At 42.7% G+C, this 19,268-nt stretch overlaps 1 protein-coding gene across 7 annotated transcripts in view; it reads right to left on the bottom strand.

Annotated features, from left to right (window-relative positions):
* The window catches only part of OSBPL5 (oxysterol binding protein like 5), a 196,242-nt gene that overhangs the window by 15,768 nt on the left and 161,206 nt on the right, over positions 1-19,268 (bottom strand). For 6 of the 7 annotated variants that reach the window (XR_014791960.1, XM_084855434.1, XM_084855443.1 and 3 more), the window contains 8 exons: positions 16,265-16,481; positions 12,954-13,138; positions 11,351-11,432; positions 8,908-9,006; positions 8,717-8,813; positions 6,796-6,894; positions 3,439-3,536; positions 2,379-2,468 (listed from right to left, as the gene is read on the bottom strand). Coding sequence is in view for 6 of the 7 variants with exons in the window: in XM_084855434.1 (XP_084711560.1) it covers positions 2,379-2,468; positions 3,439-3,536; positions 6,796-6,894; positions 8,717-8,813; positions 8,908-9,006; positions 11,351-11,432; positions 12,954-13,138; positions 16,265-16,481 (967 nt within the window). In the remaining variant the exon portion in view is untranslated. The remainder of the gene's footprint in view (positions 1-2,378; positions 2,469-3,438; positions 3,537-6,795; positions 6,895-8,716; positions 8,814-8,907; positions 9,007-11,350; positions 11,433-12,953; positions 13,139-16,264; positions 16,482-19,268) is intronic. The other variant, XM_084855450.1, reaches the window with a different exon arrangement.

The raw sequence follows: 19,268 nt of genomic DNA, 5'->3' as shown, positions 1-19,268 counted from the left end.
AATGCAGAAAGAGCAGGCTGATGTTATTAGCTTGACATTCCTTGTGTTAGCATTTTGTTCATGCTCCAAATGCCACCAGCATCTCATCCTTGTCCATTGTCAATTTATTCTGAAAACTATCCGCTAATTAAGCTCTACTGCTTGGAGGCAGAAAAGGCGATGGGTTTGATTTCTGTGTCTGCCCATAGAGGATGAGCCAGAAGTATAACTGACACAGCTAGGCATATAAAACACATTATTGCATATTCAAAAACTAATAATTTCTGATGTTATTCTACAGTCGAGCCTAGTGTGTGAAAGTTTTCTCAGTTACATGCAAAGATTTCCCATTTTCTTCAAATGTTACTCTTTGCACTGACTTGTTGCCCTAAACAGAAGCTGCACATTATCTCTTCGTACATTTATACGACGTCCTTCTTCCAAGGCAGGAAAATGAGAGAAGAGAGTGCCCCTAAGGTGCACAAAAAATCTAATATATCAAAGCAAACATATTTTGAAAACTCTTCTTCAGAGCCACTGGTAAAACAAAGTAATGCTATTTCCTATGTGATCTGTTACAAAGTCATTTTGCCACGACTTTGTATCAGGGCGCACAGGAAACAGAGTCTGAAACATGTTGTGCTAATTAGATTGTATTTTTATGCACCTTAGAGGCTCTCTTCTCTGGTTCCCAGACTGGTGCTTTCCCTCTTCTGCTTCTTTCTTCCCCCAAAGCAGGCAGGGCCCACTTCATTATATCCCTACAGCACCCAGTGAAGTAGGCTACGGAAAGAGGCAATGGCTTGCTCAAAGCCGCTGCCCACAACATCATTTCGAGCTCCAAAGTTTATGGGCGGTGGGTGGCGTCACTGTAAAATGTGTATGATCTGCATTTGATGACCCACAATGAAAAACAAATCAAAACACAACTACCACCAACAAGGCCATTTGTGTTCCGAAAAACTAATCAAACTCAATTCCTGTAACAGAATGTGTATAATGTTCCAATGCTACATGAAATTATTGAGATGTTCCATGCTGGAGATTAGGGCTGCTTTCAAATGAGGTCTTGATTGTGCCATCGCCTAGCCTCATTGATGGAATTTTATGGGGGTCCAGATGTCGGCATCTTGCACTCGTAGCCCTCCCATGTTTTCCTACCACTTCTTGCATCTTTTTTCTTACTGCAGAAAATATGTTAAGAAAAGACAGAATAGCTGCATAGTTCCTTTCAGTTATTAGCACTAGGACCCCTCTGTCTGGAAGCACCCTAATACTGGAACGTACATTATAATTGGAGAGAGTGGGGAGGAGATAGATATACACATAAACCTATACAGCCAAGGCCACATAAACCTTAAATCAGGCACCCCATCCCCCCAATTTCAGTACATGATACATTGCAGAATAGCCAACCTTTCACTTTTTTAGGGGATATCCAAATGGCCCTGATTTCAGGCCCTGCTGTCTCTGCACTTTTGATCTTTGCATTCCAGATGTTTGAGGTGCTTCAGTCATGCTGTTCCCCTTTGGATTACTATGGGTGATGGGGACCTGTGTGGAATGTGTAGTCCTTAATGCTGGCTTCCCACTGTGGACACACGAGAGGGTCTCAGGAAAGGCTCGCTGCTTCTCCCCAAGGACATATACTTCACTCTGATCACCAAGAGGAAACCTGGGGAGTTGCCCTCTGAATTTGTCCTGCCAGCCCAGATACCACCTTGATCCAAAGTCCTTTCAAATGGGAGGGAGAGTGGCACAGAAGAAGAAGCCCCACTGTTATCTCCTCTCACCCCCTAGAGGAACCCATGGATCTACAGCCAGATTGGGGAGCCTGGCAGGCTGGATTAGGCCTGCTGGCCAGGAGTTCTGCAGCCCTGATCTACACATTCCCTGACTAGCTTGTGACTAGTGTTCAGTGTCAGTGGGAGCTGCTGGCTCCGATGTCAGTGGGGTGGTGAATCAGTTCCGGGTTTCAGTCAGAAGCAGTCATAAATCTAAAGGAGCTATCCAAGGCATGTAGCACCAAGGTGCAAAGCACTTTGGATAGCTCCTTTAGAGTTCTGACGGGTTCTGACTGAAACCCTGAGCGGATCCAATGCCCCACTGACATTGGAGCCACCAGCCTCCACTGATGCTCAAGTTTATTTGTTAGATTGAAAGGAAACTAAGGTTTCCAAATCCGAGCCGGCAGTGGTGACCCAGACAGCAAGATTGATGTTTGAGCAAATAGGACTGTCTGTTGCATCTGTTTCACCCCAGAACAACTCGTTTTTAAAAGCCAGTCCCTGTTTCAAAGCAGCATAGAACACAACACTATTCCCCAGAGCCCCTCATCTTCCTCTCCAGTTCATGCATGAATTTTTAAACTGTCAGCAAAGAAGATTATGATTTCTTACCCAATGTCCATCCAGGCTCGCCAGCACTTCTTCTCCTGATTTAATCTTCCCCGAGATTTGATTAATGCTTGTGCTGCCACCAAAGAATGGCTTTTCAGAGGAGAGGGGAGGGAAAAAAATACAGTTCAGCCGAGAAAAAAACGGGAGGCCAGCCAATAACATCGACGCAGCAGGATACTGGACTTAAACTGAGCTTGTCTGGATTTCTAGAGCTGCCAGTGAAGGGTCACAGTTCATATTGTTCCTGTTGTGTGCCAAAACACGGGTCAGATAGATACATATTTCAGCTGGCTGCATGACAAAGTACTCATCTGACAGCTTTGTCAAACACGCAGATCATTATTCAGCGCATGATTGGGCAAGGCTGAGTCAGCACACTGTGCTTGGATTACAGTATGAGCACCAACCTGGGACAAATCTGGTGAGTAGAGATGGGTTCTTAATGACTGCCTCGTAACTATAGAACTCCATCCACTAAGCCAGCCTTCCTGCAGCCTGGTGCCCACCAGATGTGTTGGACTGCAACTCCCATCATTCCCAGCCAGCATGATGAGAGAGATTGGAGTTGCAGTCCAGCACACCTGGAGGCAGTGGAGGCTCTGAATCCGCTCTGGGTTTCTGTCAGAACCAGCCAGAACTGTAAAGAAGCTATCCACGGTGCTGAACCCAATTCCCAACATAGGTTCAGCACTTTGGTAGTGCCTTTAGAGTTCTGACTGAAGCCAGAGCAGATTTACAGCCCACTAATACTGGAGCCCCCAGCCTCCACTGCCTGGAGGGCACCAAGGTGGGGAAGGTGCCCTAGGAGCCGGGAAGAAACTTGCATCCCTTTCAGAGGTGCTGCTGGCAGCTCTGCTTGGGCTGGTCCTTGGGGGCAGTCTCAGGATGCCACTGACAGTCTCCCCTTCTCCCTTGTACGTACACAGCACGTTATTAGTGGAAGCACTGGGGCAGCTTTCAAGGCTAGCTCTGCCCGTCACAGCTGTAGAATGGGGAAGAAACTCTAAGAAGGAAAAGAATTTCTGGAGACACATTCACAATGGAAGACAAAGTCTGTTACCTTTAATTTGAATTCCAGTTCTGCCCGATGATTGCTTTTCTCACAGTCAATAGTAACCTTCCCTCCAAGCTCCATTGTCATGGTACCATATAAAATTCCTAGAAACAGAGAAAAACACAACTGTGAACAAGTTGTCAAGTTTTCAGAGACAATGAGCTTTTCTAGATGAGGCTGGTAACTCACTGTATCTACTACTGCTTTTGTCACAGAATTAAGGCTGGATTTCAACGCAAACAGCTTTTCCTTTCTGTACTCTCCACTACATAACCTCTAGGTGGTGTGTTGGTATAGCAGAATAATGCAATTACACTTGTAGGGACTTGGGTTTTGTTTCGGGATGAAAAAAAATACTGTATTTCATAGAATCATAGGGTTAGAAGGGGCCATCAAGTCCAACCCCCTGCTCAATGCAGGAAGCCTGATTCCCAGGAAGTCTCCCATCCAAGTACTAACCAGGGCTGACCTTGCTTAGCTTCCGAGATCAGACGAGATCAGGCACATCCAGCCTTTTGCTTGCTTCTCCAACCCCCGCCCCCACCCCATGGAAGAGCTCTTAAAAAACAGAAGTAAAACTGGAGGGTCACAATGTCATCTAAAGCATCTGTAAACAACCATGAGTGAGGAATGATAAGCGCACAATAAAAGCCTCATGTAGAAAAGCCCAAGTGTGTGTGTGTGTGTGTGTGTGTGTGTGATTAAAGCAACTATCCTCATTCACCATGGCTTGCTTAAAACAATAATAGCCTGAAACATCCTCATTTTGTTGTGTTATTCAGCACGTTCTACAAAACCATAAAATGGGGGTAAAACCATTGAAATTCATAGAAAGACATGTAGTACCACCAATCATTTATGGCTGGGGCAGGAAGAATGTCAATCACAATTGAACTGTAGACTGCAGGGCAATTTCAGGTCAACTGAGACCTAGGGAACGGAGGACGAATTCCTTCTGTTTGCATTTTAATGTGAATGTATCTGATTTGCGCATCCTGACCCAATATGCGAACGAAAACACAATTATACATCAATATTTGTACTTTTCTGAATTTTGCAATGCAGTTCTCCAATCAAAAATGCATACAAAAACGCATATATTGGGGAAAATGGCATACAAAAATCTGTATAGTAGGAACAATGGACATGAAAATTTATATTTATTTATTATTTCTTCATTTACAACATTTGTATACCATTCCACATCTAAAACAGATTCTGGAGCAGTGAACACAAAAGGTTAAATAATAAAATTATGAATAATAATAAATGATTATTACAATTATTATTATTATTAGTTATAAAATTATTATATGAATGTGTGGACTTATAAAAATTTTTTACAGACTAATGCAGAAACAGGATGAAATGAATTTAAGGCTGGAATAATGAGAAACTGCGTGAAACTGAAATTGACAGATTTGTGCATTGCTACTGAGACTGTCCTGGCTCCTTTGTGCTCACAGCACTGGCTGCTGGGTGCCATTTTAGCCCCTGATGCCTCCACGGTGCTCTTTACGTGATTGATGGGAGGAGGAGCAGGGCACAGTGCTTCTCTGAGTCAGACAAGAAGCAGGAGGTGAGGGCAGCGGCAGACACCATTTGAGAAAAGCAATTTTTAAGAATTATTTCGCTCAAGAGAGTGGAAGCAAGAGCGACTGCTTGGGTCCTGGCTCCACCCGCCCCCAGCCCCAATAGATCGATTTCACAAGTGCCTGGGCAGAAGCCAGGGACCAATAGGAGGAATCCCAGTAGCCACCACAAATGCTGTCCCACCTCCTCTCTTCAATGTGTACCAGAGCCAACCTGGGAGGGGCAAGTGACCACATGCAGGCCTGGCTATGTAATCCCAGGAGCTATTTCCAAAGCTCAGCCAATGCTGCTGCTACTGTGCATGGCGTCTGAAAAAGATAAGCTCTGCCCAACTAACTGGGGTACTGAAAAGGGAACCATGTTGCAAAGCCCTCCATTCTATCTTGCCCCACAACAGTTAAAGGAGGTTATCATCCATTCCCCTTTATGGCTGGTGTAGAAGTATCTGTTCAAGGCTCTGTATCTGGCTACAGGTTCAGTGTAGTCACTATTTCAACTACCTAAATCTGTTTTTGGTGACCCCTAGGGCATTTCTACATGAGGCTTTTATCCTGCACCTTTACGAGACTTCTGCTTCTGCATACTTTGTGGGATTAATATGGACACCTTTACACGTGTTTTTTTCTGAGTTTTCTTTCTCTGTCATCCTATATGTTTCTTATACAGCCATTAGATGGTACTGTGGTAAAGCAGAACTGCACAATTACATGAGACTTTCATTCCACCATTTCTAAATAATACCAGACTTTCTTTGTTAGGAAAAAAACACAGTAATGGTTGCAAAGCACAGGGGAGGCCTCAGAGGATGATGACATCACGTAAAGCACCTGCAAACTACCATGAGTGAGCAGTCATGAGCACAATAAGAGCCTTGTGTAGAAATGCTCCTAGTGCACAGACAAAACAGGCAGACACAATAAGGCAGCAGCACAAACAATGATTCGTAACTCGGCAAGAGCAAGGAAGGAGTGCATAAATCCTCTCCCCACTTCTGAGTAAACAAACACTGGATTGTGCTCTGAAGCTTAAGGTAAGCTTTGTAAGAGATCAGCTTTGTTTAAAATGAACTAACATTTATAATTCACAACAGAGTAGAGCTGGTCTAGTGTTTGGATAATGCCTGAGAAGAGTAACTGTGCTGGCTTTATTTCTGTATAAAAATACATCAGATTGGGTGTAGCTTAAAATAAACTTTACTTATCTTGATTTGATCATTGTGGCCCTGACTTTGGTGTAACATGTTTAGGATTCCTTGTTAAAATCCCTGATTAGTATTAACTCAGATGAAGTGCATTTGGACTTGTATAGGCAGGTCCCCATAGGATTGGCCAGACGCAAAAGAGGACAGGGCTTCTGCACTTTTAATAGTTGTGCAAAAGAGGGAATTTCGGCAGCTGTAGCTGGTATTCCATAAAACTATTAAAGGTGCAGTAGCCTTGTCTTTAACATCTGGCCATGAGGCACCCTATGAGATGCAGCAAGTAATTATAACCAGCTCAGTCCCCATTTCACTGTTTTGCAGCTGCCTTTGTGAATTGCCCAGACAGCCTCAGCTCTTGGGCGGTATAGAAATGAAATGAAATAAATAAAGTGGGTGCTGGCTTGTTGCGGTCTTTTTTTAAAAAGTAGATCCTCAAGCCTGAAGTCTGCCCATCTCTGATCCCAAGTCATTACAGCTAGGAAATCCTGCGTCTGCTGATGAACATCTCTTTGAGAGAAAAGAAGGCCTGAAATTCCCCCTCTCACACCAGAACCCCAGCAATATCTCACCTTTGCAGTGTGCATAAGGCATAGTAATAGTGTACTCCTCTCCACTGCTTAGAAACGTAAGCTTAGCTTGTCCATCCAATAATGCTGAAAGTGAATTACCTGTAGAAACAAGAGTACAAATGAACATGTATGTCATGATTGCCCCCTTAAACTGGGCAATAGGAGGAAGAAATAAAAACCAAATCTCTAGAACCAGTGTGGTGTAATGGCTAGATGGTTGGACTGGAAGTCGGAAGATCCGGGTTCTAGTCCCCCCTCGGCCATGGAAGCTCACTGGGTGACTTTGGGCCAGTCACAGAATCTCAGCCCAACCTACCCCACAGGGATGTTGAAGTGAGGATAAAAAGGAAAGGAGGAGGATTATGTATGCCGCCTTGGGTTGTTTAAAGAGGAAAAAAGGCAGGATATAAATGTAATAAACAAATAAATAAAGAATAAAGAACTTCCTTGATGGGCTGGCTTGGTTAATGTTTTAAGAAATACATTATTATTATTGTTAATAATACTAATTTCATGTCCTTTTTCCTCTTGCAAGGAACCCAAAGCAGCTTACACTGTCCTCTTCCTCGCCATTTCATCCTCAAACAATCCTGTGAGGTAGGTTAGGCTGAAAAGTAGGTTAGGCCCCAAAGTCCTCCAGTGAGCTTCATGGCTGAGTGGAACTAGAACTCGGAACTCTGGAGTCCCAGTCCAACACTCTAACCACTACACCACACTGGCTTTCAGTGTAGCCCCACAAATTTTTTTTTGCTTTAGGGGAAGCATCAGGGGCAGCTCCCAGCATTTCTTTCCTCTATGTACAATCTGTAGTGTGCATTTGCACACAGAAGAAAAAAGAGGAGTAAGGAGAGACATGATAGAGGTCTATAAAGTTATGCACAGTATGGGAAAATAAGCTTTTCTCCCTCTCTCATATCTGAACCTGGGGTCATGCAGTGAAGCTAAGCGGTGGGAGAGTCAGGACAGATAAAAGGAAGCGCTTCTTCACACAGCACAGAGTGAAACCATGGAATTCGCTACCACAAGATGTGGTGATGGCCACCAACTTGGATGCCTTTACAAGGGGATTAGACACATTCATGGACGAGAGGGCTATCAATGGCTACTAGTCCTGATGGCTATATATTACCTCTGCTATCAGAGGCAGTACGCTTATGTATATCAGTTGATGGGGAAAACGAGCGGGTAGGCGCTGTTGCACTCATGTCCTGCTTTTGGGCAGCATCTGGCCAGCCACTGTGAGAAATAGAATGCTGGACTAGATAGGCCTTTGGTCTGATCCAGCACAGATCTCCTGATGTTCTTACTTTTTGAAGGCTATATAGTCGCATGATGCTACCTTCGCAACTTGCCTTACATAAATCCTTATTGGAAAATCAAACGCTGATTTCAGCCTCTCTCTCCTCTCTTCATGCTTCAGAAGTACTGTCCATCTTTTCTTAATTCTTTTCCCTTCCTCAAGGGGCATGTATTCATCCGTTACCTTATTTTTTAAAATTGCAGCTGTAAAACTGCTCTGGAGATTGGGGAAGAGGAGATGTGTGGGTGTGCCATAGGTGCAGTGAAGCTTCCACAGCTGGCTTCCTCCTCCCCTCCTCCCACACTTTCTGATTCAAACTGAACCATACTGGAAACATGCAGAGGTTGTTTTGGAGAGTGTTATGCTAGTATTGCAACTGCCCTCACTGCTCTTAAAATTGTATGTCTGTCTTCACCCTAAATTACGTTGACGGTTCCTAAGTTGATTTCACCCTAGGTCAAGTTGACAGGATGTATCACTAAAGTAGCTGATGAACTATAATAAAATATATTCTAGTTTACTTTCCTTTCAACCTACAGAAGCAAAGGCAGAACTGGAAGATCACAGAGGGGCAAGCCTTTTCTCACCAAAACCCCCACATGACTGACCCTAATGCCTTACCATAAAACTTGGATTTAGCTAGAATGCTGCCAGTAATACAGAACCCATCCTTCCTGTTACTGACATGAAAGGCTGATACAGGAGGGTGATGAGAAACCTACAAGGGAAGATGACAAGATAAAATTACACATATACCTATTCCATTTAGCTCAAAGAGTTTACCTCTAATGCACAGAGAAGCTCAGATTTACCTGTTCTGCTATGTAAAACGTGTGACTGTTTGTCTGCGGATGAAACCAACAGCAACGAAAAGTCTCTCCCAAAATGGGATTGTATGGCTTTTTTATCCCCTGGAAGAGAGGAATTAAATAGGATTACATAATTACAGGTTGCTGTCCCAATCTAACAGTGTGCTGAAGTGGGTTTCTGAGCCTACAGCTGATGTGGATGGGGATATGAACCTACAATCATGATGTTTATGTGAGCCCCACTTGACTTGGCTGGAAGAATCTTCTGATGCAGATGGCAATGCGACTCTCCATCCAAGGCTACCACCTCTTGTACATGATTAGTTGGTTATGACTAGAGATGGACTGGGATAAGATCCAGGTAAGACACAACCTGGGAGTCACTGTGCACATTTGGGGTTTTTACATCAGAGATGTTCAAACTGTAAACTGGGCTGCTCCAGATAGGAAGAATAATTGCCAGGGGAACACAAAAGGGCCTCCCTAAAGCTTCCAGTCTATGCACCATCCCACCTGTCAAGGGCTCCTTGGAGGGCTCTCTCAGTCTAATCCAGTAGCCAAGTCCAGATGCAGACAAAGGGATTCTTTTCAAAGCTTTATTCTTCTTTTACAACTTACAACTCTACAGGTAGCAACTAGATCTGAGCAGCAGCATCCCTATGCCCTAAGTTGGAACAGTTGGTCCCCGTTTGAAAGGCAATTACTGGCAGACCCCTGAATATAAGGATTAGGGAGAATCCCTCCCCTTTTCCCTTGGATCCTCTGGGCGCAACCGTTCTTTGAGCACCAACCGGGCACTACGCCTCCTTTCCGCGCTCTCCATTTGGCGCCGCTCTCTGCGTCTGCGCCGCGCATCCAACCAGTCTGCTATCGGTGCTGGGTCACTCCCTGGACTGCTTTCTAATCTAGGAAGGTTGGTGGGAGGAATCTCTGTCAGCTGCAGGCCCTGGGAAAAAGGGGCGCGCTCCTCTCCAAGGAGCGACTGCTCTTCCTCCGAATCAGAACTACTCTGGGATTCTATGGGCTCAGTGTCCACCCTGACACCACCTCAGTCCATCAATAGAATACAAATAACTCAGTACCAATTCCTTGCCTTAATGCTGGGAAACACTTGCAATAAATTAAAAGGTTGCTCTATCATTTCCAATGCAATTTCTCTCCTTTGGGGTTCTCCCACAAGAATATCATACTACAAAAGCACCTTGCTGTGGTCAGGCTCAGGATAACATGACATCCGGCAGGCAAACTGTCTTCTTTTGTTCTGTCCTAATTACACTAAGGAAGGCTCAAACATATTTCTTTACTGGGGTGGGGGGAACCACCACTATCAAAAAGAAAAAAAAAAACTTTAACTGAAGTGTACCCTAAAGGCTCAGAAATGAGCCAAAAAAAAAAAGTTAAAACACAACCCTAAATATGTTTGATAATTCCATAATTTCTGAAGCTGATCTGATTTCTAAACCAGCCACATAATATTTTGGCATGGGATTTAATAGCGGGGCTACCAAATGACATTAACATTAATTTTACGTTAAGCTGGTGAGAAAAGACTGGGCACACTTTCCTAAATGCAACACACTTGCAAGGAAGTGTAGTATTTTAGCATGACAACAGAGGAGCAACACCCAGTGGATTTGAAAAAGGGTCTCCAAGTTGAAAGACAACAAGTAACACTATTTACTTCTAGGAATAATTAGTAATAAATTATTAATAATGTATTTTATATTCCAGTTTCTAGTTAAGCAACACAGGAAAAGTAGTTCAAGATGAGACAATGTTGTAGAGCAGCATTTCCCAACCTGGTGCCCATCAGATGTTTTGGACTACAATACCCAGCATTCCTGATCATTGGCCATGCTCGGTGAGGCTGATGGGGAGTTGAAGTCCCGAACAGCTGGAGGATACCAGGTTGAGGGAGCCTGCTCTAGACGAAACAGGAAGCTCAAATGCTGGAGCCTGTTAACCAAAATCTCATGGGAACCTCATTCATTCATTCGGATCCTGGGACGTCACTGCGTTTTCATTTGGTTTTTCAAACCTGCTGTATCCCTAGAAGATTTGTGAAAAGTAAACCATGGGTAGTATCCACTGGTGATCTAGTGCTAGCATTAATGATGTTGCAGTACCATTTGGGGGCAGCAGCAAATTTCAATGGCCAATTGCTGCCTTTTCCATTGCACTACTCACATTGCACAAGCACTGGTTTGCACTAGCACAACATCAATAGCACTAGCAGGAGCACACTATTAGATCCTTCCCTTATTTAGAAACCCTTTAGCCCTGTTAATCCCTTCCACCCACCCAACCACAAAACATTTGGGAAATATGCAGGCTTGTAATGCCCACTTTTATTTAGGACAATCATTATTGTATCTCAGAGGTCTGAACCTAAAATAAAAAAGGGAATGTTATAGCACACTTGAGTATGATTTACGCTTTGTCTTACCTTTGGTTTCTTATAAAAGCCTGATAGGTACCACCTCAAGACTTGCTTGATTCGACAATATGGATCTTCTTCAAGAGCAGCTCTAAGGGGGGAAGGTTAATAGCCATTTTACTTATTCTGAATGGTTTTGGTATGGGCACAAGACTTCACCATGGCATGGAGAAGCAATATTATAATAGAATCACATCAGACACAAAAACAAGAACAGCTGGAGCAGCAAGACTATCCCTTTCAAATCTTCCCACTATCAAGCAAGGTAGTATGGGATCTTGCAGCTAAGAGATTGGTTTAATTCAATACAGAATTTGAGAATTAAATGTAACTTGTTCATTTACAATAAAAGTATGCATGAATGTAAACTTCAGAATACTTGAGATCTGACCAATAATTACATGCTACAGGGTGGGCAGCTAAAAATGATGCAATATAGTAGATATGTTTTACTTTTTACTTGAGTTACCTGCGGGAGCTTCGAGACAATGTTTTGATAGTGCCTTGCCTCATTCACAGAATTTAAGGGGGTCAAGATGACATTGTCTTCAACTTGTAATCCTCCCATGTTTTCCCATCACTTATTCCATCTTTTCTCTTACCGCAGATCTAGGGAGGGCAACCTCTGGCCTGTGGGCTGCTGGGGCCCAACATGGCCTGCAGAGGGTTGAGCACCCTCTGAAAGCTCCTCCCCCTGCCCCTCCCTAAGTCCCACCCCCTAGGGCAGAGGAGTCTCCATGCTTCCTCCAGTGGGAGATAACAAAGGGATTCCCCTTTGTACCACTCATCCTCCATCACCAAGACAGACATCTGTGGGCACACAGGTGTCCATGGGCACTATGTTGGTGACCCCAGACCTACAGCATCACAATCCTAACATTGCAGATACTTATGGACAAAATCCATGAAATGCTCACTGTTGCATATTCCTTTCTTCATTTGAATAGGACTTGTGTCGGGTGCTCCTACACAAGCTCCAGGGACACTTATTGCAGATTCCATAGCAGGTGTGTTGAGAGGTTTTTATGCATCTGACACTTAAAATTAGTATCAAAAACTATACAGAAATCTTGAGAGCATTAAAGCTCACCCCATCCCCTGTAAGGCTACCCAAGCTGATCGCACATTCAAATATTCTCACTTTAGAGCATGTCTCATTTTATAGGAGGAAAAAGGCTTTCTTAGACTGCCACTCCTATAAGCCTTTATGCCCCTATCTGTATATCCAAAGACAATGAATTTATTTATTGTACGTCAGGTCACTGATACTCAAAATATACTTCCAAATTCATCTTCCCTTTCTGCCCCATAAATCCTGACAGCAGGTGAGGCATGCAATTATTGCTGATTACCAATTGGCACAGTTGAATGCAGTATAAATCACATCAGAGGTTCCCCCCCCCCTTGCTTTCCTCATAGCTCCCATAAACAGTTTATGTCTGAAGGTCACTGCAGTGGATTCCTGGCCTGATTTACAGCACCTTCTGATTAACTTTGAGAGATTGTGTATTCTCAGGGAGATCTTTCAAGCATACAAATATCCCAGCTACAGCCAGACTGATGTGCTCCTGCACATCTGTGCACAGATGTTTTTGCCGGAAGCAATGCTTACTGGGAAAGTAGGTCAGCGTGATAGTAATAATCAGAGAGCTTGTTGAGAAAAGAGCGTGGCTCTAAGATGAAAGTGGGCAGAACCACACGAGACAAGTCCATGCCTGGCCGCAGCTGCTTCAGAAGGATCCACATCAAGCTCTTGTTTTCATCAGACACTGTTTCTGTTTGAGAGCATTCACCTGTCTAAAGAGGAAAATCTTTAGGTTACACTGAAGCTCTGTTAAGTAGGACACAGGAATTCAGATAGTCCCAATTGATACTGCTCTAGGTCACCAGTGAGCAGAAGTTCCATGCACAGGAGGAAATGGCATTCTTAAAATATACTTCCCATGTTATGTCATTGACTCAACTTTTAATAATACAGTCACATGAATTCTTTCACACTGCATGGACTGGTCGCTACGATCATCTGGAAATACATGCATGCTTTCAAAATGTTCATGTAGGCATCATTTTCCTGTTTAGGTTCACTCTGTGCAAGTAGTTCAAGAGAACTAAGCTGCGGAAATTCATGCAGATTCAAACACCTTTCACAGGTCACTTGACAAACCTTTTTTTTTTGCTTTTAAAATCTATGGCTCTCTAGCTGTACTGCTCAGCAGAAATAAGCATTATCGAGGTTAGAGTCCAACGTTCATCATAAGCGTGAGAATTTAAGGGCAGAACCACAAGAAGCTGATGGGAATTCTCAGCTCTTTGTTTTATTAGTAAAAGAACCTGTAAAATGTAACTGACATGGTAGGCTGGTTGTGGACAAGGCGCTTGTTAAGGAAAGCCTTCCACCATCTTTCCCCTGAAAAAGAAGGGGAGTGCTTGGGTGGGTGAAAGGAGCAGGATGCACAAAGCAAGAGCCCGCCCAGAGGCTTCTGGGGAATCCTGTCACTTCATTCAGGGAAACAGCCAGCTGACCGAAAGATGCATGCACACCTCTTGTGCTCTTGTGATCTGAGCTGCACAGCAGTCCTCCCTGAGCAAGTGCACAGAGCGAATTTAGTGCCATGTCCCTTGTAACAGAACAGAGCTCAGTTTGATAAAAAAGAAAACTTGCAAGCAAGGAGCAATGAAACCTTTCTTTCCTTCTACTGATTTTTATTAGTTACAATCCGTCTTGTGCCACAGATGAACGACATCCCTAAGCTTGATCCTCCTCAGATAATGGAACCCATTAAACAAACATGATTGCAGTCATGCTGTAAGCTATGATGTGTATCGATTCGCCTGGACTTTCATCAAATGCATTTACCAACTTCACAGGGGCATATATCTTGGTCTTGCACACATACATCCCAATGGACTGAAAATCAAGTCTTTCCGATGTCATGAATCAAGCACTTCAGGCACAAAATTACACTTTTAACTGCTGATGCTTGTAGTTCTGTAGCACTCAAAAACATACATAATCATTTATAAGTAGCTGCTTTCACCCCTGAATATATGATGATCTGTGGCAAATTTATATATGAATTCTAAACAATCTTCTAGAAATATCAAATTTGAACCATTTAGAGTTCGTATACAGGAGGCAGTGAAAAAACATAAACACAAACATCAGAATTTTTTAAATTATGGAGCAGGGCAAATAAACTCCCAAATTTTAGAGCACTGTTATTCTTCAGAGGATTGTTGAGAAACTTTGCACAGGATATGGATGAACACATGTCTACGGAAAGATTTTATGGGGTTTTTTCCAAATGGGGAAAAATGGGGCTACATTCCCCAAAAGATGGGGAAATTGTAGTTTTAATTAATTTTCAACCACAGAAGCATTAGGAGCTTTTCAATACCATGAACTGAATATTAATCTATAAGGAGGTGTTTGCTTTTCTATACACTGGGAGTATGTCCCCATGCACACTAAATCACAAACATTAAAAAGAAAATCTCTTACTTGTAGCACATTTCTATTGTTATATAGAAAGAGAAAGGAGCAATGGGGAAAGAAGAGAAAGCCTGTAATCTTTGGAAAGGTGCTATGGGAAAACTGGTGATACTCAAACATTTAATAAAGTCTCATGGAATGGTGTCATTGTTTGGGATTCCTCTCTTGGTTTCTCCTAGTTTTGTGCCTGGAAACCACATATTGTTTCCTTTCACCATCAGCTTTGGACTATATTTACAAGTCTCTTGTGAACAATACATTTGTAAATGACTAGCCAATTTATAGTAGGTGTTAGCTTATATTTATAGTTCAATAAATGTTCCATTCAGACAGGAAAAATCAATTTCCACAAGGCATGATGCAGGTCAGTGACTCAGGCTGCAATCCCAAACACACTTACAAGGGAGTAAGCCTGACTGAGCACAGTGGGACTTATTTCCAAGTAAGCAAGCATAGGATGGGGCTGCCAGTTCACAATTCTGTAATTGCCCTTTTTTTTTCATAGCCCATCTAAATTTCATGATCACTCTAAATGTCCCATAACAATGAAATGAACAATACTATAAGGCTAACAAAGCCCACTCTAACTGGACAAGAACACTTGTCATGAGACTATTAAATTGGCTGAGAAAGAATGTTGTGGTCCTAATAAGCCATTTAACGTAGTCCATTGGCCTATTACAGATCTCTTAACAGTTCATTTTGTTCACAACAAGGAAGAAAAACTACCATACTTTGCATCTGTCATTGGAATGAGGCATGTTAAATTGGCCCAGAAAACACATTCTTGGAGTAACGGTTCCTCTCCTGCTGTCTCTGGCAAAAGGTTCTGTCAGTGCTACAGAGCTCTTTACAACAATGCCAGGTTGTAGCTCTCAGGAATCTTGGAAACATGCAAGTAGGGTAGCAGAAATGTCACTGTTTGTCTTACAAAGGTTGCGTTCGGACAATCAGCAGGGGAACCAACGCAGTATGGATTGGTGCCCCCGTCCCAGCACGTGCTGGTTGCATGACCAGTATTTCCCTAATTACCCATGCTACATCGCAGGTTGCTGTGACATCCAAACCCAGGGCACCACACAGCGGGGGTAGCTTCTCACCCACCCTACAACCCCTACTGTAAGTCATCGGCTACAGGGTGGGTAAGAATGTAAGATGTCACCCTCGCCATGCAGCATGCCAGTCCAACCCCACATGCCAGTCACACAACTGGCACGGGGAGGGGGCAGGGGAAACAACCCATACTGCGTTGTTTCCCCAGTTAATTGCCCAAACCCAGTCAAAGTGACAACATAAGCTGGCTCAAAACAGTTGGGAAAAAAATGGTATGGAGTAAAGCATTTTCCACTGAAAGAGGATGAATACAGTGGACATATGAAAGACAGACCCAAGACAAACTCTATGGATAGGAAGGTTGAAACTATTGTTACCTCCCCAAATTCTTCATAGTTCTGCTCTAAGTAGGTTGTCCCTTTCTTTTCCTGGGACAACTCCCCATGGATTTCAGACTGATCACTCTCACTCTCATTGGTCTTCCGGCTGTTCTCGTGTATCTCGTTCTCAGACTCTTCAATGTTGTCTCTTTCAGATTTGTCTGAAAAAGCATCATTTTCCAGGTGATGGTTCTCCAGAGCCGATTCATTAAGACTGAAAAACACAGATGGTTATACTGTCTGAATTTCAAGGCACTGGAACCCTTTTAAGATTAGTTGTCCATCTTCTCCATGGAACACAGGCTTTGCTCTACAGGGTGCATTCTTGGGAGACTTTCATTTTGGCCAAGGATGTTTTAGATTCTAATTATTATTAGGACTGTCCCCCAATTAAAGAAATCTTAGTCAATTCATTGTACAAGCATGAACAAATCAATCAAGTATTAATACCCAAACTAAGCTGGGAAAAGGAGGGCAGAAAAAACATATTTTTGCTGGTCCCCATAAATATTTTAAAGGCATTTTTTTAAACTTCCATGGCCAGTCCTAAAAAAATTAAAGACAGATTAAGCAACTTGAAAATGTGTAGCTGGCAATGCTGTTTTCATAAAAGCCTCTCCAAAGAGTGTGGGAAGCTTTATTATGAAGCTTTCCAGTTCCACATTAATCAAATATAGTGATTTCAGGCTTAGGGCCAAGACACATCTTTACAGTCCTTCTGTGGACCTATGCCCAATTCGTTTCATTTCAGAAGAGAACCGTCATGCAGCATGGCTTAGAATCATATGAATCTGAAATAAAGGATTTAATATACAGCAACATCTTGCAACTCAACTTTAAAAGCCAAGTGAAAATACCTCTATGCCAAGATCCCACACTAAAACCTCTTGAAGGATGGCAGATCATTTATGTGCACGTTGCTCGAAGGTCATATATTTGATTTATTGCACTAGGGTCACACAAGAAGTATTTGCTTTTTTTGATGCCTACATCTCAGCATTTTCAGCGGATAGTTACTATGACTCCCCTTCTATTGCGAAAAATATCCTCTACATCCCTTGTGGAGGCCATGAGAGAGAAGGAGTTCTTATTCAACAAGGCAGGATAGGACAGATCTGATTTTCTGAAACTCAAGCACACCTCATTTAGCAACACTTGTAAAGTCACCTCCACTCAGCCCCTAGACCACATTCATACTGACAAACAGCTGTGTGTTGGCCACTCTAAATCTAAACCACGTGGTGCAGTTTATCCATACAGGAAAGATACACATGTCACTATTTGCTACTGTTTTGGAAGTTTACAGTAGTAAATTTGTATTCTGTGTTTTATGGATTCCTGCATTGAGCAGGGGGTTGGACTCGATGGCCTTGTAGGCCCCTTCCAACCCTACTATTCTATGATTCTATGATTCTATTCTATGTCCAAATGGAAACCACCATACACAAATGGATGGCACATGTGGCAAACTAAACAGGTCTTAGAGTTAGAGTAGATATAATGAATCCATGAACTGGGACTTTCTTAATAACCACTGTTGAGATCTGAAGAACTACTTTAGGTGTTCCCAAGCCCAGGGCACCCATAGATTTCATAACAAAGATCAGATTAGAACTGAGTATTTCCTGGCTCAGCCTTCCTCAACCTGGTGCCCTTCAGATGTTTTGGACTTCACCTCCCACGAGCCCCAGCCAGTATGGCTAGTGGTCAGGAATGCTGGGAGTTGTAGTCCAAAACATCTGGAGGGTACCAGGTTGGGGAAGACTATCCTAGCTCGTAAGTCATGTCTTTCATCACTAGAAGAAAAGGCACCTGCCATTTCCCTAAACACTTCCCATTAAATTCCTCAAATTTACAACAGTTTGGGGAAAAGACTTAAGTTTACCAATTCTGTAGATCCAGAGAAATTTTCTCTGCATCTCTGAATAAAGAGATAGTGCTGTATTTGGAACAGATTGCTGCAAAGCAGATAAAACCTTTATCTGTAATCCCCCTAAATATTAATACAGCATGACAAGTTACTAGATTTTAAAGCGAGCATCCCTTAGAACATGACAGCAGCATAGAATATAAATGCATGCCCCTTATTTCAGAACACTCCCATCTCCATGGCAATCCTCTGAATGGACATCCCAGCATTGGAAGATCTCCTTGCTTTTGAAATTTTAAGTTGGCAACCCTGCTTAAGCAGCCCCAGTAGAGAAAAACAGATGCTATATCTTAAGCAAATGTATAGTGGTGATGTGTGCGTGTGCATGTGTGTGTGTGTTTGTGTGTGTGACAGAATTAAGGAGTGGAACAATCTGGCTCTGTTTCAAATAAGATCATGTAGAATTATAAAATGGATGCAGTAAAGCATAAACCCGACTATAAGCAGACTTCAAAATGTCACTGGAGTGGAAAAAGGAAAAATTCCCATTAGTAGTCACCATCAGGTCTTGTTTATTGACAGAAAAGACTCTGTGCTAGGGAGCTATTTGGAGCAGGTTTGATGTGGTACCTATATGGGTGTTGTATTAGGCAGCTATTTGATCTCCACCTTCCATTCATATGATCATGATAATAAAAGGGAAAGTAATTAGCCAGCATGGAAACACAACAGAAGCCCAGGAACAAATTCTTCCACAGAGGATGACCGATTTCTTTAAACCAGGATGACTGCTTCCCTTATTTTCAAGCATAATTTAAATAACACGAAGAAAGCATTAAATGTAATTAACTGGCCTACTAATAAGAACATGTCAGCTCAATGGGCTTAAGTGCCTAGGGGGAAGATGTTTAATTGGAGGATAAATCCCAGCACATGACACTGTCAGTGATAAATCTAGGACCTTTAAGTATTCACTTAGCAATACCTGTATGGGTTAGAGACAAATGCTACTCCAGTTAGTTCTTTCCTCATTTTTTGCTATTGAATTTATATCTTTCCTTGATGTTTGGCTGACAGGTTTTTACTCAACGACTCAACATTTAGAATGTAAGGGATGTTGTTATGAATGTT

Source organism: Heloderma suspectum, chromosome 1 (assembly GCF_057233095.1).
Source record: "Heloderma suspectum isolate Gila_16-S chromosome 1, 16-S_ref, whole genome shotgun sequence".
Lineage (NCBI taxonomy): Eukaryota > Metazoa > Chordata > Lepidosauria > Squamata > Helodermatidae > Heloderma > Heloderma suspectum.
Note: the sequence above shows the minus strand (reverse complement) of the source record. Positions and strands in the feature narration are given on the sequence as shown.